Source organism: Chrysemys picta, chromosome 10, assembly GCF_011386835.1.
Source record: "Chrysemys picta bellii isolate R12L10 chromosome 10, ASM1138683v2, whole genome shotgun sequence".
Classification (NCBI taxonomy): domain Eukaryota; kingdom Metazoa; phylum Chordata; order Testudines; family Emydidae; genus Chrysemys; species Chrysemys picta.
In genome coordinates, this window is record NC_088800.1 from 82,861,795 (window position 1) to 82,888,370 (window position 26,576).

A 26,576-nucleotide genomic window follows, 5' to 3' on the forward strand; every position below is an offset into this window, starting at 1 on the left:
TGTACCCACGAGGGTCAGCCCGGCCCCTTCCACACAAAGCAAGGCACACTCTGCTCCCCCCAAACCAGGTGCTCTGCCCCTTTAAGAGCAGGAGTACAGCCCCTCCTCCCACTCTCATGGAACGTTCCCTCAGGCACTGCAACGCCATTGGTTGGCACCGTCACTCCAGGCAACCGGGGGTCGGGCACGCTCACCGTCGCCTGGCTCGAGTTTCCCTACAGCGTAGAACGTTGCCTCGGCGCATCTGCTCTCCCATTGGCTGCCACCGTCGCCCGGGCAACGACGGGCGCGGCCGGGACGCTAACCCGTCACCGTCTCGGGTTTCCCTGGCGAAGGTTCCCCCCGCGGACCCGCTCCCTCATTGGCTGGCCGCCGTCGCCGGGGCAACGGGAGGACGCTGAGCGAGGCGCCGTTGGAAGGCCCCGCAGCGAGCCGCGGCCTTTCCTGATCGCGGTGCCCGGGGCCGGGCCGCTGCGCGGCGGGAAGCGAGCATGGCTCAGAGCGGGGTGCTGCTGACCCGGGAGCCGGCGCCGCAGGCGGTGCCGGTGTCCGAGCTGCCCATGAAGGTGTACGAGGCGGCGCTGAACACGGGGCCGGACTCCTCGTGCGGCCTGGCCACGGCCGGCTTCCGCACCGCCAAGTACCTGACCGAGGAGTGGCACCAGCACAACTACGCCCAGTACCACCAGGCCTTCGCCGACCGCGACGGCTCCGAGCGCTGCCGCCACGAGTCCCAGAGCCTGGCCGCCGCCGCCGCCGCCCTGGCCCAGCGCACCCAGGAGGACTCCACCGCCAAGCTGGGCCAGCGCCTCCAGGACACGCACTTCTGGAAGGCCGAGCTCCAGAGGGAGATCGAGGACCTGACGGTCGAGACCGACCTGCTGGCGGCCCAGAAAGTGCGGCTGGAGCGGGCGCTGGACGCCACCGAGGTGCCCTACACCATCGCCACCGACAACCTGCAGTGCCGCGAGAGGAGGCAGCCGGCGGACCTGGTTCGGGACCAGGTGGAGACGGAGCTGCTGAAGGTAAGTGGGGATGGGACCTGTCATGAGGCCTTCCACAGCCAGCCTCATCTCTAAAATGCCCAGGGGCTACAATACCCTAAGATAGACTATGGCGGTCACAGCCCATGGAGACGTGTCCCAGTCCCAGCAGGACACAGACCTGGCTCTACTTCCCGGCCTGGTGCCCTGTCATGTTCACAACGGTTTGGTTCTAACTGCTTGGGCATGACAAAGGGAGACCAAAGAGCCTTGCCTGCTTCCTCTCCCCCTTGATCCTGGTCTTGATATTGAATCCGGCCCCGGTTGCTGCCAACTCCACCTGGCAGGAGGGTTACACAAGCAAGATCAGAAGGGAGGCCTCTGAGGTCGACGTGGAGCATCACATGCTGGCATGAGACATCCATGGGAGGCACCGCCATATAAAATATAAGGTGCCAGTTAAGCGCCACCCTAGGTTCTTGGCTAGTTGCCAGTTGCAACCCTTGGGTGGGCAAAGTCCAGCCACCGTTCTCATAACTGTATTCCTGGACATGGGATTGTTTTTGTCCTGCTGAGGGAAAGAGAGAGAGGGGTGGTGTTTTACCACAAAGCAGGATCTTTATCATACTGCAAGATGGATACGGTGTTGAGATGACAAGGTGACAGCGTAGGCAGGCAGAGGGCATATACAGATGGTACTTTTCTGACAAACTGAGTTTAGCAAACATGAAATAATCTGTTTCAGAACATGTTCCCCAAAGAGAGTCTCCTGCATCCAGCAGAAACTTTAGCACCTTCTTTGGAGATGCTGGGATTTTCAATGCGATACTGTGTGCAAAATTCGCTGGGCCAAATTCTGCTCTCATAGCGGTACAATTCCATGAATGTAATTGTGGTTGCACGGAGGTAACTGAGGACAGATTCTGGACCCATTTTACATTCTGGAATTCTCCTTATTCTTGCATCTAAGGTTAATACCTACTTGTTTGCAGTCGCCAATATATTTTGAGGATGCCAAAATTGATTCAGGATGAGTTATTGATCAGATTAAATGGCAATATTAGTACTTAGAAAAAATAGAGCTGGACTTCATAGTGGATGGGAAGCAATTAGGATATTATAGGAGTTCTTTAATTGGGATCATGCAGATGTTGTAACCAGTGTTCATGGGAATATTCTAGTTGATCGTAAAAATATGAGGTTACTATTAGATACCATAAAAGATAATGCAGTGGCCTGTCCTTCTGCTGCATAAACATTAACATGATTAATCCCAGATTATCAAGCAGAAATTCCCCCAACAAGCTGTTGATACTTTATGGAGAACTTTGTCAAATGTACATTTACAAAAATATTTGTCTGGCATTTCCTGTATTTCTCGCCTGTTACTCACTATTATGAAGGATACTTATTTCATTTCTAAGGAGTCCACCTGCTCCTGCTGCTAGTTCTTCACTTTAAATCGTATTTCTGTTTCTGACGACAAATCATCAACAGCCAACTGGAGATGTCATAAAGAAAGAATGATGTGATTTCAAATGCGGCATAAGCACCAGAAGCAGATGAACTCTTGAGAAGCTAAGATTCTGTTACCATGCCAATGACCTTTGCAATGAGGAACGAGGGAAAGGAATGAATAATATGAGAATAATAACAACCGTGCAAGAGTTAACTGAAATGCATGGATTTTGCAGCAGGGATGTTTGCAAATAGAATGATTTGAAGTGAATTCTTTGTGACTTTGCCAGCTTTTTATGCTAAATGCCCCACTCTCATTCCAGGAAATCAATCTCTATCTTGTATGTCTTGCTGTTTCCAATCATAGAACAGTAATACTTGTCACTCGGCCATGAGTTCTGACTGCTCATTGCTCAGATTTCAAAGTTAATGGTTTGATTCGCTGGTGGGTATATTTCTATTTGCATATTGATTTGGAGGAGTTATGTGGTTTTATTAAAATTTTTTTCCAAATCCTGTTCACCTGTCCAACCACGTTCTACTCTAACCCCTCCCTCAAGCAATGGAGGATCAGGGCTGCTCGTTCTCGGTTTGTCATTTCCTCCTTCGGAACTGGGACGGGGACGATGGGCCATATGTTCCTCTCCCAAGTGAAAACTCAAAGGAAGGGAAACAGTGTTCCAAAGACGCTGCCTAGTCAGCTGTGTGGAGAGTCTGACATACATTCCCTTGGGCAGAGGTTTTTTTGATCGCCTGGGGAAATTGAATTCCAGGGTGTCTGTCCAATTGATTCAGTCCCTCTTCACTGATTTCACACCTCCCTTCCCTACTAGTAGGATTGGCACATTCCAGCCTTATTTCTGTCGGTACCCCCAATATGGCAGTGCACTAATCTCCATAGAATCATAGACTTGTTGGGTTGCCAGGGACCACGGGAGGCCACGCTGAGGCAGGAAGGTCTATTTAGCCCGCCCCTGACAGGTGTTTGTCTAACCCGTTCCAGTGCTTAAATCCTTAGAGTTAGAAAGTTTTTTCTAATATCTAACCTAAATCTCCCTTGCTGCAAAGTAAGCTGATTGCTTCTTCTCCTACCAATGTGCTTGGCGAGGAGCCCCGTTCATTCCCCCTGGGAACTCTGTCATTTGTGGGGATGGATGTATCAAGTAGAGTGGTTACTCCCTGGCCGCCCAAATCCACACAGCTGGTGAGGTGGAAACAGGCAGAGCAGGTTACTGCTCCCCTTTCCTGTCATTTTGGGGCCTTTTCACTGCTATGTGGGATCCTTTGCTCTCCTCTGCTCTGCAGTGGAAAGCATTTCTCAGTTCTTGAAGGTCAGATCCTGTATCTTGAGAGTCCCTGAAAGATAGGCACCTTCTCAGCAGCGCTTGGGCACATGGAAGTTAGGAGCCTAAATACCTTTGATGATCTGGGCAATGGTGTTTATAGAGACAGCACCAATGGACATGCAAGCTGGGGAAACCCTTTGCATGGAAGGGTGATATCCTTTTCCTTCCAGCAGAAGTCACTTTAGCAGATGACCACAGTAAGAAACCAGGGGTAGCTAGAGGGAAGATTTCTTGCTACTTTTTGTCGTATAGAGGGTTTCAGCCTCTCTCTCCTAGTGGTATTAGAGGGAGGAGTCATATTGAGAACACATAGGGTGATATGTAATACTGCCAGTTTCACTACTACCACAATGGGGGATGAATATGTTTCAGTCAAAGCTCTTCAGGTGAGTAATATAAATCAGCTGTGAAGTACTTAGGTGACTTTTACTTAGAAAGGAGTGAATCAACTTAGATGACATAGTGAAGTGATGTATTTTAAGGGCCGTTCCGGTTAGGAAAGGGAGTTTGGAGGAAGGAGCACAATGGTCTTTCCTGATGAATAAAGATGATTATTTTTATTTCTTCCAACATCAGACTACTGCACGTGAAATGTCTGAACTCCGGAAAAACTAAACATGCATCTAACTCTGAGTGATGTATTTTACTATCATGGCACATCTCATCATCTACTCTAAATCTCCTCTGCGTCATTGTAATGCCAGGTTAATAACGTTGTGTGCCTGCATCTAATATTATATTATAAGCACTAGCATGGGCTTGTCGCATGGTGGTATAAATCATGTGTCAGGTGTGTATATTCTGCATGTCAAATTGTATTTCTACACATGCAGTCTCCGGATTGATTAATTCAGGGCCAAATGCTACCCTGGTTTCTGCAGGAAACTCTGCTTATACCTCCCTGGTTTAAGAAACTCACAAACAATTGCTTTTAAAAATTCCCATTATTTTCTCCAAGTGATATTAATGACATACACATAATTATGCATTGTGATGGATTTATCACTAGATTCATTCTACTTGGGAAAACATCATCTATAACACCATAAAACTAAAAACTGTAATAAAATTATCTACTAAATTTTAAACTATAAAATGTTCATTTTGTTTTTAATTGACAATCATTTTATGATGGCCATGAAGATTATTATTATTAACTATGGAAAAGAAAAGTGAAAATTAACCAAGATCTCTTTAGATTTCATAACAGATGAGACGACCACATATACGTGAGAACATTAAAGATTGGAATGAGAACATATCGTCCATCAAGATCTATACTTACAACTATGAGAAATACAAATCTACATTAATGTCATCGTCTGAACCACAAAAGTCCTGCTAGTGACTAAAATCCTTTAATATCCCCTTCCTCTCATAATATATGCAGGGCTTTCAAGTTGATTAATACTACAGTTCCATGCACACTCTAAATAAAGGTAATATAGACTCATAGAATCATAGCAATGTCGGGCTGGAAGGGATCTTGAGAAGTCATCAAGTCCAGCCTCCTCTGCTGAGGTTGGAGAAAGTAAACCTAGACCAGCCCTGACATGTGTTTGGAGATTTTTAAGAACCAGTTGGACAATGATGGGATTCCACAACCTTGGAAACCTATTCCACACCTTAACTACCCCTATAGTTATAACAACCCTTAACATATTTGAAGACTATCAAGTCCTCCCTCAATCTTCTTTTTGCCAGACTAAACATGTCCATTTTTTTTAACCTGTCCTCATAGATCAGGTTTGCTAAACCATGTTTCATTTTTGTTGCTCTCCTCTGGACTGTCTCCAATTTGTCCACATCTTTCCTAAACTGTGGTGCCTATAATTGGACACAGTACTCCAGGTGAGGCCTCACCAGTGTCAAATAGAGCGGGACAATACCTCCTGGGTCTTACATACGACACTCCTGTTAATACATCCCAAAAAGATATTCGCCTTTTTCGTAACTGCATCACATGGTTGACTCTTATTCAATTTGTAATCTACTGTAACCCCGGATCCTTTCCAGCAGTATGACCACCTAGCCAATTATTCCCTGTTTTGTAGCTGTGCATTTGATTTTTCCATCCTCGTACACATTCTATAAATATATTCTACCACTTGTTAAACCACAAACCTCTCCCCATGGGGAGTCAGAGTGGTGGCAGGATTTGGTCCTAATTAGCTATGCTTCCAGACTCTGACCCCCTTTATCATGCTTATGGAAGCAGTGACATTTCCAACAGCATCAGGCTGTGTTCCCCTGCAGGCCTGGCGAGCCAACTCCTTTGACCCGTTCCAGCTGGCCCCCTCCAAATCTGCAGCCTTGAACTCTGCGGAGGAGCTGCTGCAGGTTTGCGGTTGGGGAAAGAGGGCGCATGCTGCAGAGGCAAAACTTCCCCTTTTTTTAAGCACCACTAGGATTGTCAACTTTCTAATCACACAAAACCAAACACCCCAGCCCCGCCCCTTCCCCGAGGCCTCGCCTCCCGCTTAATACATTTCCCCTCCCTCGGTGGCTCGCTTACCCCACCCTCACTCATTTTCACTGGGCTGGGGCAGGAGGTTGGGGTGCGGGAAGGGGTGTGGACTCCTAACCCTAACCGGACACCTGGTCACCCTAAGCACCACACCAACTCCATTTCCTATACAGATATGAAGGGGAGTGTATGGGGAGACTTTGGCAAACCAGTAAAGTGCCTGAAACCACTATGGCTTATTGTTAAAAAGCAACCTAGTCAGCAAGCTGTAAATTGGCCATTCAGCAAACTCAGCTTGACCAAGGCAGAAAGGGAAGGATTTTTGGGGTGCCACGGAAAGGGCAGCTTGACCCCGCGTCCTTCCTAGTAAGAATTGTGTTGAAGTTGCTGATACATGTGTTTTAAAAGAGTAGGATATGCCCGAGGAATGTCTATTGGGGTCTCAGAGCTGCAGACTCTGGAAAAACCCACACCTGGTTAATCAATGATCAGAAGGAACCTCTTGCTTGAAACTGCTTACTTAACAAGGTTTCTTTAAGGGACATGTCATTCTATTACTAATGTATAAATAAGAGGACTCCTTTGGGGGACTGATCTCTCCCTCTGGATGCATCTTGTGTTCCCCAGTGGCAGACAGGCTGCCACTGTGCCACTCGAAGCCACATTCAGCTTTGGTTAGGGTTACCATATGTCCTCTTTTTCCCAGACATGTCCGGCTTTTCAGCAATCAAACCCCCGTCCGGGGGGAATTGCTGAAAAGCCACACATGTCCGGGAAAATGGCCGGCACTTCCTCTCCCCCTGTGGCTCTGCTCCACTCCTCCTCTCTCAGATTTACAGAGCCAAGCTGCCCGAGCAAGCGCTACTGGCTTCAGGCAGCACCCCCCCCGCCTCCGGACCCCGAGCCCCCAGCCAGGCACTTCTCCTACCCGGCTCCAGCTGAGCTGCTCCCACGGTGCAGGATCCGGAGGCAGGGGGGGGGCTGCCTGAAGCCGGTAACGCTGGCTCCTGCAGCTCTGCTCTGTAAGTCTGAGGGGGCGGAGCCGAGCAGCTCGGCTGGAGCTGGGGAAGGGACGTGTCCAGCCAGCTCTGGGTCCTGAGGTAGGGGAGGGCTGCCAGAAGCCAGCAGCTCGGCTCTTACAGTCTGAGCTGGCAGGAGCAGCTCAGCTGGAGCCCAGGTAGGAGAAGTGCCTGAAGCCGGTAGCACTAGGGCAGCTTGGCTCTTAAACAGAGCCGAAGAGTCAGGGAGCAGCAGCAGTCACCAGAGCCTGCTCTAAGGTAAGCCAGGGATGCCAGCAAAGCTGGGAGTACCATGCGCCGCTGATTGCACAGGTGGGGGGCAGCGCTGGGGGAGCTGCTCCGGGGAGTCGCCAAAAAGCACTGACTGTGGTGGGGGAGGAGGGGAGGGCAGTGTGAAAAAGGCAGGAGTGTGCAGAGGGATCAGAGCTCTGGCTGCGATGGGCATCGGGCTGCCTTGCCTGCAAGTGGATCAGAGCTCCTGGGGCTGGGGTGTGCTGTATGGCACTCAGCTCCCCATTTGTGATGAGACACAGCAGTGTGGTGGATCACTGCGAAATACCTGCCCAATCAGAGCTGCGGGGGCAGGGCTTGCAGGGGCTGGCTCCGACAGCTCCCATTGGAGCTTTTCCCAGCCAATGGGAGCCTCTGAGCTTGGCTTGTGGCGGGCCCAGCACGTGGAGACCCTGGCTGCCCCTGATCCTAGGAGCAAACACAATGCCAAAACGAAAATACAAAGTTCACTACATATAAAGAATTACGTTTTAGAATTAAAGAATTAAATAGCTCAAAATGTCCGGGATTTTACCGGGCAGGGAGGAGAACTGGGTGCTCCAAGGCATCTGGGGAGCTGGGAAACAGAACAGTGTGAGCTGCGTGTCCTGACCGCTCCCAAAAACTGAGCGCCGGGGCAGATCCTCCACTGAGCAGCTTCATTAAAGTCATGGGAGTCTATACTAGTGGAGTGCCTGACTTTAGAATTGGTGCAGCTGTTTCGTGTGGCTGGGAGGGAGGAGGGGGAATGTGGGGTGCTCAGGGGAGGGGGCGGAGACTTTGGGGAAGGGGTTGGAATGGGGGCAGGGAAGGGGCGGAGTTGGGCGGGGCCGGGGGTGGGGAAAGGGGTGGGACCGGGGGAGGGGAAGGGGCGGAGTTGGGGCGGGGCCGGGGCCCCATGGAGTGTCCTCTTTTTTCAATGTTCAAATATGGTAACCCTAGCTTTGGTAATTATCAAGGGTTGGGGGTGTTTTACTAATCTTGTTGCGGACGTGTGTAAGTGCTTGAGACTAGTAAAGTTTAGCTTTAAGTGAAAGCACTCTTGTGTTGTCCTGTTTGTGCCAGCCATCTATCGGTCGGACGGCCGTGTCTCCCCTGATTTATTTCCTGACACCTCCTTGCACAGAGTAAAGTTACCAAGAGCTTTGGGTTGAAAGAACCCAGGTAACAGGGAGCATTTTGCATTGGCGAGCATGAATCCAACATAGCTCAATCATATTTATCCCTCTGTCTCTTATTTGGTAAGCTGTCTTCAGTTCCGAGCCGGTGAAGATTTGCACAAGTGCATAACTTTAGGCACTGAGTAGGCCCATGAACTTAGTGGGTTAAAGATAAGCACATGCATACATTTTGGAGGATTGGGGCTTTAATCGGGAATATTTAGCGTCCAATCCCACAGCTTTTATTCAGGCAAAACTCCCACTGAACTTTGCCTGAGTAATAATGCAGAAACTGGAGGGCCTTTAGCAAATTTTGCTAGTTTGAACATACTCAACATTTTTATTTGCACACACTGTTTCAGGGTAGGAGGGAAGCTCATCTACTTTAAGGTTTGGCGTTAAATCGGGAACACTAAACTTTCCCAAAGAGCTAAAAGGCATGGTTACTGAAGTGGTTTCTGGCTGTATGTTTCATAAGGTTGTTCTGCCAGTTTATGCAGCTTAAGAATTAGCATGGAGTTTATTTTAAATGTCATGAAAAATCATATGGCAGATCAGCATCCAGAAGTGGTTGTTATTTAAACCTGTGTGTCTGGAGCACATTAGGTTTATCTACTTCCCACTAGCATTATGACTGTCATTGATTACGGGTATTGCTTCTGCATTTCGTAAGAATTCTATGTAAGTGCATATCTCCCCCAGCGGAAATGCGGTTACTTTTATTGTAGGTCATTCAACAAGAGTGTCCTTTATTTTAGTACTGCATCTCTTTTTCCATGTTAGAGACCTATTAATTGGTAATGGAAGGCTTTTTGTATTCAAAGCTGTGCAATTAAATTGCACATTGATCACAGGTAATACTATTTGCCTCTTTATTTATACTGGGGATACACAATACAACATGAAATCAATGATCTTTAATGGTATTTCAAATACTGAGTCTTGCTAAATCTTTTAAAATATTGTAACAAAATGGTGCTGTCTAACAATTCAACCCTCGAAACATTTCCTTCCTTGGTATTCCTGATTGCAAGGGCATTTTATTAGAGACACTGTCCATTTTTTTAAATAGGTTTCGTTTTAACTGTGCATCTCAGACTCTTAAAAATACCATTTTCACCCTGATCAGACGTTTCCTTTTTTTCTGTTTAAAATAAATTGTTCTTTATTATTTTCCTCCTTTGTTTCTTATGGAGAATAAACTGATATGTCAGTGACTTGTATATATCCTTATTTGTCTAAAACATTGTAATATAATCAACTGGTGCAAGCACAGTTCTAAGAATAGGGTTTGTTAGTAAATACGTTCTCTCTCTGCTGGCCAGATGACTGTCATTGGAGTAGAATAGCAACATTAATGAGGAGTTTTTAATGTCCTCTAGCTCTTTTTAATGTCTAGACCACAAATAATAATGGAGGAAATAAGGTAGGAAATGTGGTATCTTTTATTGGACCACCTAATAAATAACAGTGTACAAACTTCCAGGTCAGAAAGGTCACTTCATTAGGTATTGGTAGTTCAGGAACAAAGCAAACTTCTTACAATCTAAGATGCTTCCTTGTTCAGTAAAGGATATTTTAAAATACAGACTTTTAGTTTCCTATCCAAATAAATTTAATGATGAAATTAGCATGATAAATCAGTTCAACCTGGGGCTTTAGACATCTGTCCCATTATCAAGGAGGTGGGTTAACTCTTCAGGGCATAAACTAATCACCTGTTGGCTTTAGGAGACAATTGTTCCTCCATCTACAACATTGTTGAACTGACTAGATGCATTATGAGATTTTTCCATATTCCTTGGTGTTGTCCATTACCAGATGCAGGATTCTGGACTAAGTTGGTCTGATCCGATATGACAAGGCTTTGAAATTTAATAGATTATTTTTCAAAAGGGTGCCTTAAAGCCATTTAAACATACAATAATTTTGTAAAAGGTCTAGCACCAACATCTATATACATCTACATAGCAACCTGCACAGCTGCAAATCTTGTATTAAATATGATAAAAACATATTCCTTCCTCTTAATATACATGCAGTATTAAAACAACAAATTCTAAAGAATGGAAATACTTTAAGCATTAGTTCATTTTTAGATAAGTGTCACAAACCTGTAATTTATTGAGTGAATTCAATGTTGATTGATCTACCTTATATTTGAATGATATCTAACTCTGCAGAAGATCTTGACAAAGTCTTTACAATCATGAAAAATAGTGTCACAAAGAGAATGGATAATTAATGGACAATTTAGCAATGCACCAGTAGCGGTTGAAAGCAAAGGTCTCTGAAAATGGGATGTACTGAATACCATAATTTTTATATTTTTATCTAGGAAGTTGAACTTATCAGAAATGTACAAGAACTTCTGAAAAGAACTTTGATGCAAGCTGTTAACCAGATGCAGTAAGATGCTTTTCACTGTTCCCAAATACTTAATGATTTATAGGACCAAATTAATTCCTGTCATCTATGGACACAACTGTCAGTAGGTGAAATTCGCAAGGCCTATGCACTACCTACCATTCTATTTAAGCCCTCAAAATAGATACAATTACATATATGGAAAGGCAGCATTGGAAGCAAGCCAGGTGGTGTAAGAGAAGTGCCACGTCTTTTTGTAATGATAGTTTCCATTATTCTATAACATTCGGTCAAATTTTTCATCTTGCTTTCAAATATATCTGTTTAGTTCTGTGATGGCTCAAAATTGCATGTAAGTAGAAGTACGGTAAAAACATTTTATTCTGTTGAAGTCACTGCTCTATTGCATTGGGACTAGTACAGCTATTTTAAAATCTCTTTTTAAACAATTTGTTAGAAAAAAGTACCTTTTCCCCCCGGAGCTGTTGCCATCAGATGTCAGTATGAACTAAGGAAGTGAAAAAAACCAACAGTATCCTTGCTAGTATGGAAGTCTGTTGCTCTTGAAAAGTAGTGTTTACTTTTATGTTACAATATACCAGTCCGGAAATAAGATGTTGACTAAATTCTAAGGTATTTCAAGGTGAGGCAATTAACAGTACACATTACATTTAAAAATCTTTTATTCTTATCAGCCAGCATTTGTCAGATTTTGTTAGATATAAAGCAGAATATTATTTTTAATAAAGAATGCTTATAAAAATCACTCAACAATTTCAGATAGTTTAATTACCTCTGTGACGGGTTACCCCCCACTCCGGGGTGCCACCTGATGTACTGAGGTACCACTGATCCCGCCTGTTCCACCAGCCTGGGCTCCCTTACTTTGATCTACTGAGCCAGGCCCTCAAGCCTCCTCCAGCACACACAGATAGGGACACACCCAGCTGCAGAATGACATGGACACTGAAATCAACTCTGCATGGGAAGACTCAGCTAGGGTGTTGCCCAGGACTCATGTGCACACCCCCTCTGGGGTGAAAACCCAACATTGTATCGTCTTGTGTTGCACAGAGAAAGGTACAGCGTAAGCTTATTGAAATTCACCTCCTCCCTCAATGTGGAGGAAGATAGGCACAGCTCCTCCCCCCCCCCCCCCCCCCCAGTAATGAATTCCACAAACTGGGTTCAGAGAAAACAAAAACAAGTTTATTAACTAAGTGTTTATAAGGGATGGCAAACAGATCAAAGCAGATTACTGAGCAAATAAAACAAACACACAAGCTAAGCTTAATACACTAAAGAAACTGGTTACAAGTAGTAATTTCTCACCCTAAATGTTGCTTTAGGCATTTCTTTCACAAGCCAGACACCTTTTCCAGCCTGGGCTCAGCTCTTCCCCCCCTTTTGTCTTTCTTAGGCCTTGTTTACACTGCCACTTTACAGCACTGCAACTTTCTCGTTCAGGGGTGTGAAAAAACACCCTTCTGAGCACTGCAAGTTTCAGCTCTGTAAAGTGGCAGACAGTGCACTAGCGCTGGTAGCTACTCCCCTCATGGAGGTGGGTTTTTTAGAGAGCTGGGAGAGCTCTCTCCCAGCGCTGGTGCCACGAGTACACAGCCATGTTAAAGCGCTTCTGCTAGCGAAGACATACCCTTAGATGTTTCCAGCAGTCATCCTGGGCGGGGATTCAGTGAAGAAAGAACCCTGATTAACTCACTTCCCTGCCTTAAATAGGATTTACATACGGCAGGAATCCATTGTCTTTCAGTGTGATTCCCACCCGGCTCAGTGGAAAAATACTGGTATTCTATGTTGGAGTCCAGTACCAGGTGACATGATCACATGACCCTGCAGTGTCAAAGCAGCCATGTGTCAAAGGCCATTTGTAGCATCCCAGGAAGCTTCTCCAGAAGGTGGGAGATAAACATCTTCAAAGACCTAGTGTTCTCCCTAATGGTTCATTGACTTGTCCCCAGCTAACCAGCCAGGCTGATTGCATTTTGTCTGGTGGGCGTTCCCCAGGTGCAAACACTTCTGTAGTTAAGATGTATAGTCAATATTCCTAACTTTAGATACAAACATGATGCATGCATACAAATAGGATAATCATATTCAGTAAATCATAACCTTTCCAATGATACCTTACATGCCTTATCTTGCACAAAACATATCATAGTTATGCTATAATCCGATTATAACAATATTTCTATGAAGAATATGGGCTGTTGCATCAAAACCTCCGTCAAAGCATAATACAGGATTTATTGAGTGCAGACTTTAATTTGTATTAGTAATTGTTTTAAGATCGTCTTGGTGTAGTATTACATAGGTTAACATTTGTAGACTTTTTGATTCCTTAGTTCATACTGACATCTGGTGGTAACAGGCGAGAGAAAAGTACTTTTTATAACTAACTGTTGCTAAAGATCTTTAAATTAATTGTGGTAGGCAGGAGAGATTTAATTTAGAATAAAGCAACAGCTTTAATGTTTAATGTCATTATTACTGTGTTTTCTGAGGATCAAATCATGCTGTCTCCCGGATAAAAACTTTGGGTGAGTAGGAAAGAGGACTAAGAAAACCACGTGGGTCACATTATGGAGTTCCCATATGGGTTCCCTTTCCACCAGGATTACTCTGTGAAACCCCAGGTCCAGCTCCTCACCTCACCATCAGAGCTCCAGCTATTGCAGTTAGTACAGAGGAGAGTTTGGGTGTGTGTGTGTGGAAGTGGGTAGCATGGTGCTGCTGTGCAAGGTTGGGGAAATTTGGGGAAATTTGGAATTTTCAAAGGATCTGAAGGAGGATTTCCTACTCAGCTTTCTTTGAAAGTCCTAGGCTCTGTCAACATGATGTTGTTGCAAGGTCATATTATTTTTCCAGTACTGATTTGTGGGAATCTTCACCTTTTTAGATTAAATCGAGATCACAAGCAGATTTGTGAAATGGATTGGTCTGATAAAGTGGAAACGTACAACATTGATGACAAATGTGGAAGATACAATAATCAGAGCACCAACATCCAGTTCCATCCCAGCTCATCAAAGTTTGAGGAAAGGTGAGGACTACTTGTTATTAACCTATACAAGGAAAGCCACCGAGATGTGAAGGATCCTCGGTATCAGCTAAAACCACACCATTTCTGTATATAAGTTTATTTTATGCCAAACAAATACATATTATGTTTGCAAAATATCAATTCTTAGCAATAATTTGTTGTAAACATTTGGGGGGGGGGGGGTCATTCAAAACCCATTGAAGTCCATGCAAAGGCTCGATTAGATTGAATTACAGAAGCCCTGGGTTAGTTGTTAAAAGAAAAGTTTCACTCCTCTTATATAGAACAGAATTTTATTGCTTAACTATTTTAAATGTTGTTGCTTTTTCCCCCCCAACCACTATTCCTGCAGCGTAGTTTACAGAATGTTATAGAGTTCCTTCTGCTGCTCAACAGATGGCAAAGTATTACCACTGAATCATATTTCAGTCTGCTTTGTAGATAAGGTAGTCATGGATTGTAAAGCTTAATTGGCTAGAAATCCTAGTGCTTATGTACCGCTGTCTTAACAATGTTTGCCACTCTCAGTATAGTTAAGATTTATGAGTGATTCTTGTTTTTTGTTTTGCCTTTATTCCTATTTGCTAAAGGTGATAGAACTTCTGAGATTCTATATAGTGTATCTCTCTCTGCTTCAGAAGAGGACAGGTGAGAGTACTCCTGCCTGCTGTTCCCCCATGTTTTATTTATAGTAATACTAAAGCATGCATGCCATAGCAGGAAAGTTTATGGGATGATAAAACCCAAGAAAATGGAACAATTCTGTTTTGGCTTTTCTTTGCCATTGCAACTTGAACAAAGTTCTTCCTGAGAGTGATTTCTGCCCTATCCATTACAGTGCCTCAACGCCTGAAACCTGGGCAAAATTCAGCCATGACAACATCTATAGGGCAGAGCGAGAGCGACTGGCTTCCATCAACCTCCGTTTATTGATTGACAATATCCTGCACGACACAGCTGAGGATCTGCGCTTGCAGTGCGCTGCCGTTGATGAGGCTTTTGCTAAACGCTGCGAAGAGATGGAAGATGCAAAACACAAACTGGAACATCATTTGAAAAAAGTAAGGGTGCCCCTGAGTTTATTGGCTAAGCCGCTTCTATTAGTTTTCACACATATTGAGATCATCACAGTAGAATGATCAAGAAAGAAGAGTTGCTTAGTCCATGTAGAGTATAGAAGAGTATTTGTGTCAGTTTAGTATCTGATAGGGTTTCCAGTTGTGACCCCGATTCAGCAAAGCACCTAAGCACATGCTTATATTTAAGTGTGTGCTTAAGTTCCGTTATTGTCACTGCTTTACTAAATCACGGTGGACTTAAAATGCATGCTGAAAGTTAAGCACATGCTTAAGTGCTTTGCTGAATCAGGGCCTAACTCCTGCCCTGGCAAGGAAATGAACTTTATGATCTAATAGGTGTTTCCCACCTGTCTAGCTGTAAAGTACTAGGTCAATATTCATCTCAGGTGTAGCCCCGCTAAAGTCAGTGGAATTAACCCGGGGTGGATTTTCCCCACTGTATCCATCTGTGAACAGTGCACACTGTGTATCTTGCTGTACATGCAAGACATATACACATACAACATAGACTCCTATTTAAAAGCTATTAATAGGGTGAGATGTTTCGAGATGTTGTTGGAGACAAAGTAAAAAGCTTTGGATCCCACTGAAGGGCAGCTCTGAGCTAGCAGAGGACGGGTGGGGGCGGCAGGGAAGAGAAATGGTAAAATTTTTATGAACATGTCACTCCTAAATAGAAGCATCTACAGTAGTGTGCATTATGGTGCCTTTTCCATAACGTGTCTAATACACTAGTCAGAATATTTTTACTGTGACTGTACCTCTTCAAGGGAAGATTACAGTAGTCAGCATCATATACATCACTGCCAGTAACCACTAGTTGCCTCCCAAGATTATTTTTATTATTACACTCTTAAAAAGCGAGCATTTAGCATGGTACGCGATGCATTCTAAATGTATTACCTACTGTGTGTAAGGTCAATACCATTGATATGGTACTCGTTTTTTAAGGGAATCCACTGTAATACTACTGAAGTTCTATGGACATTAATGTCAATTTCCATTTTGTTTTTTCTCCTTAAAATCCAACCCAGGGGCAGGTGGAACAAACTGACATTCAGCAACTCATGACTGAATAATTCTGTGAAAATGTGTAATACCCTGTTTAAAAAAAAAAAATCCGAAACACAAATTCATAGGCCTTGATTCTACTCTTCTTTCCACTGATTTAATTCTGGAGTGACTCCATCAAAGTCAGTGGAGTTCACTGGTTTTAAAGGAGACGAGAATCAGTATTGCTCACTTTTTCATGTGATTCCAGTTTCACTAATGCCAGAAAGCTGTGAACATAAGCCCAGGTAATCTTTCTGATCTAATTCAAAATAGCCTGTCACTTTTTGAGTAATTTACATTAATTGCAGTGCCAGAAATGATTCACTGAGATGGATTGTGCCATGAACAGGTTCTGATGAGAATACAAATAGACTGTAGTATTTAATCAGCTGCAAAAATTCTTCAGCTTCTCTTTAAAGTGGACCTGAGATTTTCCATTCTGCTCAGTGTAGGAATAGAGATAAGGAGACAAAGGAGCTTTATACGACCTTTGCACCTCTCATATTCTGGCGTCAACGAGAGGGCTACCCAGCAAGAGCAAAACTCCCCTTGATTCCTTGGGAGCTTGAAGAGGCCCCATCATTTAATGTCTGTAAAGTGCTATACACACGAATAGTACCATGTACGTTAAATTTATTGTCTTAAACTTGTCTTTTCTCATGGATATTCACTTCAAACAGACCCTTAAGGAGATCGGAGATCAAGAAAACAACATTGCTGCTCTCAAACAAGCTATTAAGGACAAAGAAGCTCCACTGAAAGTGGCTCAGACAAGGCTGTATGACAGATCTTTTAGGCCCAACGTTGAGCTCTGCAGAGATCCAGCACAATTCAGGTAACCACATTAAAGAGAGAGTCCTTAAAGACCCCAATTATATCAAAGATATTTTTGAGAACTTCTCCCTGGCAGAGACATACTGTGGCAAAGAAATAAATGGCTTACCTATTCGCAATAACGTGAAGAAACCCTCACCCTAACCCTAACCCTAACGTGTCATTGTGAATGGGTGTATCATTGACTTCAATGGGTTGACATAGATTCAATGGCGTTTCACCCATTGACACCAGTTCTGAAATGTCAATTATCTAATCCCCAAGTTTAACGATGTCACTGCCCCTGTTGTACGAAATAGTTTTGTAGCATGTGACCTTCAGCTCTTAATTACTGGGCTTGATTCCAATACCTTTCACTGATGTGAACTGGGAGTTAGCCATTGAAATCAGTATAAAGAAGATCTGAAGCAGGTCCACCATGTTTATAAATAGAGAATCCATAAACATCTCTGTCCGCTTTCTTCTTTGAACAGTGGGGTTCTTTACCTGTCCAACTGATCCAAAATAACATGACAGGTTGTAGATAATTTGCAGCCAGTATGCTCTTGGCAGAGGTTCATTGTGAGGTGAATTATGCGGTGAATCAATTACGCTTCAAGCACTATGAATGTAAATGGGCTGTGCATTTCCACAAGCTGAGAAAACTCATCAGCTCCTCCAAAGAACTAGCCGATGGCATTCGATTTTCAGTAATAATCCATTTAAAAACTGGAGGGCAATAAATCCTTTCAAATTAAAGGTCCGAATGTAATTTGTTACTCTTGATCTCATTATAGTGCTTGTAATTGATTCTCCCACATGTGTTTTTTTCCCCCCTGCCCTTAGGAAAATTTGTGATCAGCTTTCCCAGTTGTTTATAGCAAAAATATACACCATTCAAAGCCAACATGCTGCTTCTCTCCTCTGTATAGTGATGCAATAGGTTTACTTAATTCAAATGCTTTATGCTATCTCAGGCACATTCATTTAGGCCCTGATTCAGCAAACCATCCCTATTCAAAGCTCTTAAATATGTGCATTGCCTATAATAGGATATAAGGGCATGCTTAAGTGCTGTGCTGAATAGGGATGTGTTTAATTGTTTTGCTGAAATGAGGCCTTATATTGTTTCACATTACTCCTCTCCCCCCAATACATACCCCTTATATAGCATCCCCTTTTCCCATGAAATAAACATTTGGGGGGGACTCCTGTGAACTTTTAATGAGAGTCGTGCACCTAACTGCCTTTTATGGCTTTGAAAATCTTCTCTACAATTCATTCTAAAAAGAACCTAAGGAACATTTTGTGATTTCACTTACATCAACATACATCTGAAGTAACACCATGAGCTTCAGTAGTTCCTCCAGTTGTACACCAGCGAACGGGGGGAAAAAGTGGGCTTACATAAATGTTTAGACAGTCAAAAATCAATCAGTCATCTAAATCATCTTTAGCCCTTCAGCTGTTAACAAGGGATGCTTGCAGAATGGATCAGTATCTAGGACAATGGATCATTCTTTCATGACTATTCCGAATGAGGAAAGGTTATCTTGGAGTTTGTTGTTTTTACAATGTAAATTTTAGGAGACCTTTATAATTACAGTCGTTTTGAAATTATTCCGAGCTTTATGTTTATTGGAAGAGACTTCATTGACAGCTCGGAGAGCAGCTTCATTTCATAATCCTATAGCCCAAAGTCTTTAGCACCCACCTGGCCCTGCTAGCCGTTATACAGACTAACACCCAATTACTGTGCTGTTGAGTTTCAGAAGAACAAAGACTGCTAACCAGAGAACTGTAACAGCTCACATGCCTTTGGAGCCGTTCTCTAATTTTGATTACTTATTTAATTCTATTCAGGTTGATCAGTGAAGTTGAAGAACTGACAGAGTCCATTGAGTCTCTGAAGCAGAAACTACTGGAGGCTGAACAGTCTCTGAGGAACCTGGAAGACACGCGGATGAGTCTAGAGAAGGAGATCGCTGTGAAATCGAACAGCATTTTTATTGATAGGCAGAAGTGCATGGCCCATCGCACGCGATACCCTGTTGTCCTTAAACTAGCAGGTTACCAGTAGCAATACCCTCTGTATTAATGATGTGAAGATTGGTAGAAAATCTTAACCTAAGATATTTAATTTTATAATAAGTGTGTAATATTATAGTCAATAAGAAACATAATTTGCTGTTAATTTCCTTTATTTAAATAAAAATGCATAAGCAGAACATCGCAGTTGGCTGTGGTTCTTGCATTTGCATTCCACCTAAAATTTGATCTCTGTTTTCTTTATGCTTGCGTAGTTCATACAGTATGTGATGTTTCAGGGCTTTTTCCCTCAGATCAAATAAATGAACGTGGGGGTTTTGGCACAAAGAAAGGCTTTTCTAGCATTTTCTACTCAAACTTTATAGTGAACAAATAAGTGTGCTTGGGAAATAGAAGAACACGCACTTCAGTAAGGAAATAGATTAAATAGATTTTAGTTTCAAGCAGCCCAAGGATTATGAAAGTAAAATTGTAGTTTTCACAGTCAGGTGACAATCTGAATACTAACTACACAAAGCAAACCCATGATACCTGGATGTATAATCTGGTATTGAATGAAATGATTTTAAACAATCAAAACCAATTCAGTTTACTTTTAAACAGAAGCTAAACAGCTAGTGAACAGGGAATGCTCCTTTTTCTCACTGCCTTTACCACTGTCAGAGTCTACCTTTGATCATTTCACGCTATTCCCACTGACATCAGTGGAAGTAGTGTATGTGGATAGATAGTGAAATGTAACCCATGATGGGCAGTCAAAAGACACATCAATTCCATCTGCATCAGTAGAACCCTGTAACATACATCATTCATCTATCAGGTTACAGGTGCCAGTTTGCTGGATTTGTGATATACAGGATAAAAGGGGCTAAATGAAATAGATGTCCATTAAGGCAAATTCATTGTCTCCTACATTACATATTTTTTATTTTTAAAAGGTAGTTTAGAAACTCCTTAACTCTGCATGGTCACTGCATTATTACCCTAAGTATGAGAGTACATTCATGTAACTGTTTTACTCTGAGACAGTTATTTGTTCATCCATCTATTATGTTGACACAGGAGGTGCATATCAGCTTTGGTCTGTTACCATCCTGAAATAAAAGCCTACCACTGTTTCTCTGAAAAGAACTACATCAGTAAAACATATTCTGCCTGTGGCTTCGATTTCTCCAGTTGTTTTGTATTCATGAATTTTTTTTTAAATAAAAACATTGTCCTTGCAGTGATATTTTTGTAGCCTGAATCACAGTCATTAGAAGTAGGTGGTAGAGAGCAAAATAGGGAAAGTTTGTCTACCTTGTGTCTCTAAACACAGGCAGCTAAAACAATATACTAAAAAAAGAAGCACTTTGATGGTAAGCTCATGTGCTGTCCCTTTTGCATTCGTCAGGTTCTGAGTCCTTTCCTCTGCTTGGAGACCAAAGAGAGGTTCGGAAGCTGGATAAAGGTTGATTCGACATTAAAATTCCAGAATAGGATTTTATATCACCGTTCATTCCAAAGGACCACACCACCCCCGTGTGATCTAGATTTGTGTGGTCCCAATTAATACTTTAAAGATAAGGAATAGAACCAAAATGAGCTCTAGAAGGTTTGTGTCTCTGGAACAGTTATAGATCATTTAATTTAATGGAGGACTGTGAATGACACGAATGATAGAATTAACAATTGTATTTAAAATCAAATAATTAGTTAAAGCAAGCAAGTATTACAGTATAACCATGTCCTCCATTTATATTCACATTCCAAAATGGAATGGTGCATCCCAGGGTGATCAATCGTTGGATGAGAAGAATGGATATATAATCCTTTCTCTAATGGCACCTTGATGGTAGATGAGCAGCGCAAATCTAAAATTAGCCTGCTGCCATAATCAGTTGTAATAACACCCCTTAATTAATTAGCACTAAGCCTACCTTTTACCATATCTATATTTCCGCTACCATACTTAAACATGTTTTACTATCTCATTGGCTGTTTAATAATAAACATCATCTAAAATAAAGCTGCGTGAATATCATTCCAATAACTATCCATACAGATAGCATGCTGTCAAAATATTCACATTTTGTCTAAAAACCGTGTTAAAACCACAAACGTGTTTACAACATGACCTGGGGTTATGTTCTAACTCATCTCTAACTTGCCTCAGAATTGCTTCCCTTCACTCAAATTTTACTAGGCCCTATTATTATCAAGCCTAAGTGTAGGCAGGTTTAAATCTGGAGTTAATGATGCAGCAGGACTTTAAATTAATGCAAACTGGGCCAGCGTGTATGTGGAGGTTGCAGCAGGGTCATAACAGCATAAGGATTTTTAAAATAATTATACAATGCAAGAGTTTTAAACTGTCTTATTTGGATCTGAAAGCACAGACATAACATTGCATTGCTATTGTTTTTTCATTAAATGGTGATACAGATGAAATACATAGTTTTCTTGTCTGAAACAGATGCGGAATGTAAGTATCTTTATGCCCCATGGTGGATGTAGATGGAGGTTTCACTTGCTAAAGCCTAATAGTTTAATTTACCTTGTGTGAACCAATTATTCAACTTTTACATCAAACTCAGCACGATAATCTTATTCCAGTAAATGGAACACGTCGGCAACACTCTCATCACTGTCTTATTCACATGCTAATGGTTGAATTGATGCAAGTGCTAGGAGCGTGAACCATGCATACGATAGCTTCCGTTTCCCTAATTACTGATTTTCTTTTTACGTAGTAATCGGAGCCATTGCTCCCGGAGTGTAAATGCAGTTTTACATTTTCCCCAGCATTCCTATGCAGTCCAAAAAAAAGTTTGCATAAAATACTGAAGTAAGGCAGGGAACATATTACCAGAGTAATTACAACACCAATAATTATTGTTATCCATAGGTAAATCTTAGAACCACCACATAGTAAATTTCAGCTTCGCATCTTTCACAGGTCACAAATAAACCTGCAATAACAGCACTGGGCCAGATTTTTAAATGTGGATGTGGCTCTTAAGATATTATCTTCTGTCCATTCTAAGTGCTTTTAAAAATACAACTAGGTGTCTATCTGCATCGTTAGGTGCTTAAATACCTTTTAAAATCGGGCCCGTCGTAATTAGTAATCCCTGTTCCTGCCTACGCCATGATTATCCAAGATTACAACATGTGGTTCCAACCGTGTTTTAAACGACAGCATTAAAGATGAGATCTGAAGGCTGGAAGATATTTCACTTAATCTTTGCGGTTCTGTTCCAGGTGATTTGCAGTATAATTACCAAGTAGCCTCCACAGAGCGGGAAAGTATTTATGTGATATTTTGCTACATAATTGCAGGGTAGTTTCTCGGTTCTGCCGGTCCTTTTAAGTAAAATTACATCCTGAATGTCTGTCTCCAGAGTAATATGGATTAAAACAATATTTATCACTGTATAAAATACTTATTAACTGCACATTTATCCTTGAGGAGGAGGAGGAGGAGGCTCATCCGAGATGTAGCTGATACCAAAAATATGTACTGGGCTAATTGCAGAGGGTTTGTTGCTTGGCCTCCTAATATCATTATTTTTCTCTTGCTCTGCTGTTGTTAATCATGGCAGACCTCATGCGTTGGAGTCTGATGCTGGATGTTAGTGACAGAAACACATGCAGATGCAAAGGGAACAAATCTCAGTTACTTTGTACCTATCCTTGGGGCCATCTTTGTATTCTCTGTACTCTCTTTGTACTCTCGGGGTCCATGCAAGGGCCTTCCCAGCCCCCTGTAAGGTGGGAAACTGAGTCACATGTTCGCCCAATTTAGGCATACTCAATTTTCACCTTTATACATTTTCAGACAGAATTATTGTCGCTTATCATTTCTGATCATATATTTATGCCAGATAATAATCAGATAAGATTGAAGAGTTAGGGACCCGAGTTACCATAGTCCAGGTTACTGGGGAGCTCTTGTCCACTTCATGATCATCATCTCAGTCTCTCCTCTGGTCCTCCAGTCTCATTCCTTCAGTTTTCTGTCTGGTATTTCTCTGAGTTGGGCCCTCATTCACTTGGTTCGTATACATTTCCACATTACATATTCATTAGCTTTCCCCCAATTAACATCATTTAACATTACACGTGCCCAGTTATCCATGTATCCAAATGTTCATGATTTGTTTTTCATTCACCATTCTATGTCATTATAAATCATTAACATTACCTCATTGAACTAACAAGACCTAGTCCTTTATTTTCTACCATTCAGCAATTTTCTTCACATGTACTGTGGATCATCCTAAATTAATCATTAACATACCGCTTATTTTCTATTTGAGTAGGAAAGTTACCGGGTTACCATGTCATAGAACAGGGATCGGCAACCTCTGGCATGCGGCACGCCAGGGTAAGCACCCTGGCGGGCCAGGCCAGTTTGTTTACCTGCTGCGTCCGCAGCTTCGGCCGATCGCGGCTCCCACTGGCCGCAGTTTGCCGTCCCAGGCTGATGGGGGCTGTGGGAAACGGCGCGGGCCAAGGGATGTGCTGGCTGCCGCGTCCCGCAGCCCCCATTGGCCTGGAGTGGCAAACCGCGGCCAGTGGGAGCTGCGATTGGCCGAACCTGCGGACATGGCAGGTAAACAAACTGGCCCGGCCCACCAGGGTGCTTACCCTGGTGGGCCGCGTGCCAAAGGTTACCGATCCATGTCATAGAATCATAGAAGATCAGGGTTGGAAGAGACCTCAGGAGGTCATCTAGTCCAACCCCCTGCTCAAAGCAGGACCAATCGCCAACTAAATCATCCCAGCCAGGGCTTTGTCAAGCCGACCTTAAAAACCTCTAATGTCCCATAATGTCTGCATGTTTTCATCTTTTTCAAACGTGTTTTCAGGGGATTTTTTGCTCAAAACCATATCACTCTGTTTGTGAATCATTAAAAAGCCTTCTCAATAACTTTGCCTGTTGCATTTTGAAGTATTTTATTCAACCTTAGGGCCCAGGTATTTAATTGTTCCCCAATACACCAGTGTAAATTAGAAGAGCTGCCTCAGTGAATGACTTGAATTTGACTTGCTGCTCTTTGGGACATCATCATGTTTGTCCTTCAGGACTATCCATACAGCTACTGGCATTCAATGGAAAAGTTCTTTAACTGTGAAAGTTTCTTGAAAGTTCTTGAAAGTTCACTAATTCTTGACAGTTGCATTAAGTCAATCAGCAAGTAGAAAAGATTCTAGGGACCAATTGTCCGCCTCCATTGGCAACCAAAGTAAATAGTTTGGGACCAAACCATCCTTTGAAATGTATTCAGCCAAGCTAATCAGCAAATGTTTAAGAATGAGGAGCATGTTCTCTGCCAACTGGACTGGGTTGCTAACCAAAATTGTCTTAATTCTCCTGATTTTTGGTTCATTTAATACTATTTGACCAGCTCCGCTCATTATAATATACTTCCTTTAGTATTAACATGTCATACTCCCTGGTGTTTTCCCTTCCATAGCACTATAGGCGTTGCCACATGGATCAGAACCATAGTCCATCTAATTCAGTACCATATCCACCAGATAGTTCCCTACCTGCTTACTTCAGAGGAAGCTGGTTTGAGGACGGACTGCAGCAGGCTCTCTGGATTTGGCCTGGACAGAGTAATAGGATGCCATGTCTTCCAAAAACAAGATTTTAACATTCCAGATGCTACAGAGCAAGGAACCCATTTCCACTAGCTGCCGAGTGCCCTTCAGGCCCCATTGAAGTCTAGTCACTCGCAAGAAGCTGTCAGCCCCTCACAGGATCACACCCTGACTGCAAAGCAGCCTGTTCCCATTCCTCAGAGGGGAAGAAACAATCTGTTTTTATCATTCTGTGGGTGATATATGCAGCCGTTTCTATAGCAACTCACTATGGCCTCTAAGTCACACGTATAGTGGAATATTTTGGCTTCGACTACGTCTTGCTCAGGCACATATATTTCTGCCCTATAAGTCCCACTTTAGCCTTCTTTACTGGTCAGAAAGGAGGGCTGGAAGGATAAACTGGTGGACAAGGCCCTGACTTGAGACTTAAGGAGGCGTAGCTTCAGCTCCGGGGTCAGTTGCAGATGTCCTGTGTGACTTCGGCCACGTCACTTAACCCATTCTGTGCCTCAGTTCAGCATCTGTAAAATGGGGATAATACTGCCCGGCACCTCCCAGGAGTGCTGTGAGGATAAAATCCATTACCGATTAGGAAGTGTTCGGTTACTATGGAGACAAGAGCCCTCTAAACAGAGTTTGCAGGGTAGCGTGTTGGTCCCAGGTTATTAGAAAGACCAACTTCTGTTGGTGAGAGAGACAAGCTTTGGAACTTACACTGAGTTCTTCTTCAGGTCTGGGGAAGCTCTGCGTAAGCTCCAAAACGTGCCTCTTTCACCATCAGATGATGGTCCAGTAAAAGATATTGGACCTCACCAACCCGGCCTATCTAAATAGAGTGTTAAACTGGCCCTCTGTGAAGGGACTAGTTTCACCCCGAGTGTGTATTGCAATGTCTGGTATAAAGCGGGACGATGCTACCATGCTTCAGTTTGCCTAGCTAGCAGGGCTGTTAGAAGACAATGTATTTTGGAACCTGGCAATACGGAACATGTTCTGAGTTAGGCTTCTGCCCTCTGCCTATTTATTTGCATTGGAGATGACCACTTACGGTGCTACTTTGCTCGTGACACAATGAGTGATTTTAAAATAGTTTGGAGAGTGATTAGCCTAATTGTATAATTGGTTCTGTTGCCAGAAGTTATTTCTGTTTATACAGGATGTGGTAATTAATTATCGCCTCTCTTCCCCCAGCCCCACCCCGACCAAGGAGTTAATGGAATTTGCTGAGAAGTGCAGTGTTTTACAGTATTCCTTTGATTAATGGCACAGCGCTAATAGGCGCTCCAAAGCTCAGAGCCAGCCCAAGTGGAATAGTTTTCTAGAGCCTCTCCCCGCCTACAAAACAGATTTCTCCCACCCCACAGTTTTTCCTTTTCTGGCTCCTCCCCCCAGCCCCACCCAAGTCTGACTTATTCTTAGCTCACCACCCTTTCTCTTTCCTCCCACCCAGTCTCACTCCACCTCTGGTACCAACATTTCTTTTCCCTTCACTCTTGCAAAGGAGAGAAACCTGGCCAACTGGCCACCTCCTCCAGCCTATGACCCTTTGGATGTGGCTGCCAGGGGAATGTCGTTGATCAGCTGGATTGAATGCCTCTTTGAGTCACGGTAGCCTCTGGAACATGATACCTACGAGTTTGCCTCCCCACCTTATTACTCTAGTACCATTCCGACCCAATGGATCTCTCTAAAAAAAGGCGTTGCAACAAAAACTTGGTAGTTTGTCATCTGTTTTTCCCTCCCTTCTTTTAGGTTTTGCAATAAATGGAATAAAAATACTTATTGTTCCCATTGTGATATTTTTCCGTACACAAATAACAACCATAGATTTTTTACTCTAAATGCCCTTTATTGTA

General features: G+C 43.1%; 1 protein-coding gene across 1 annotated transcript; it reads left to right on the top strand.

The window, feature by feature from the left end:
* The first annotated feature begins 357 nt into the window (after positions 1-357).
* Positions 358-20,356, top strand: TEKT4 (tektin 4). The gene is made up of 6 exons (XM_008164762.4): positions 358-1,025; positions 11,042-11,112; positions 13,988-14,131; positions 14,970-15,192; positions 16,944-17,098; positions 18,940-20,356. The coding sequence occupies exons 1-6, from the start codon at positions 492-494 to the stop codon at positions 19,154-19,156; spliced, it is 1,344 nt and encodes a 447-aa protein (XP_008162984.2). The 5' UTR covers positions 358-491; the 3' UTR covers positions 19,157-20,356.
* The last annotated feature ends 6,220 nt before the right edge of the window (positions 20,357-26,576 follow it).

Bases quoted from the DNA above. Each gene is read 5' to 3' on its own strand.
- TEKT4 (XM_008164762.4), top strand. From the start codon at position 492: ATGGCTCAGAGCGGGGTGCTGCTGACCCGGGAGCCGGCGCCGCAGGCG. The intron at 11,113-13,987 runs GTAAGATGCTTT...TCACCTTTTTAG, and splicing joins CAAGCTGTTAACCAGATGCA to ATTAAATCGAGATCACAAGC. The intron at 15,193-16,943 runs GTAAGGGTGCCC...CACTTCAAACAG, and splicing joins TGGAACATCATTTGAAAAAA to ACCCTTAAGGAGATCGGAGA.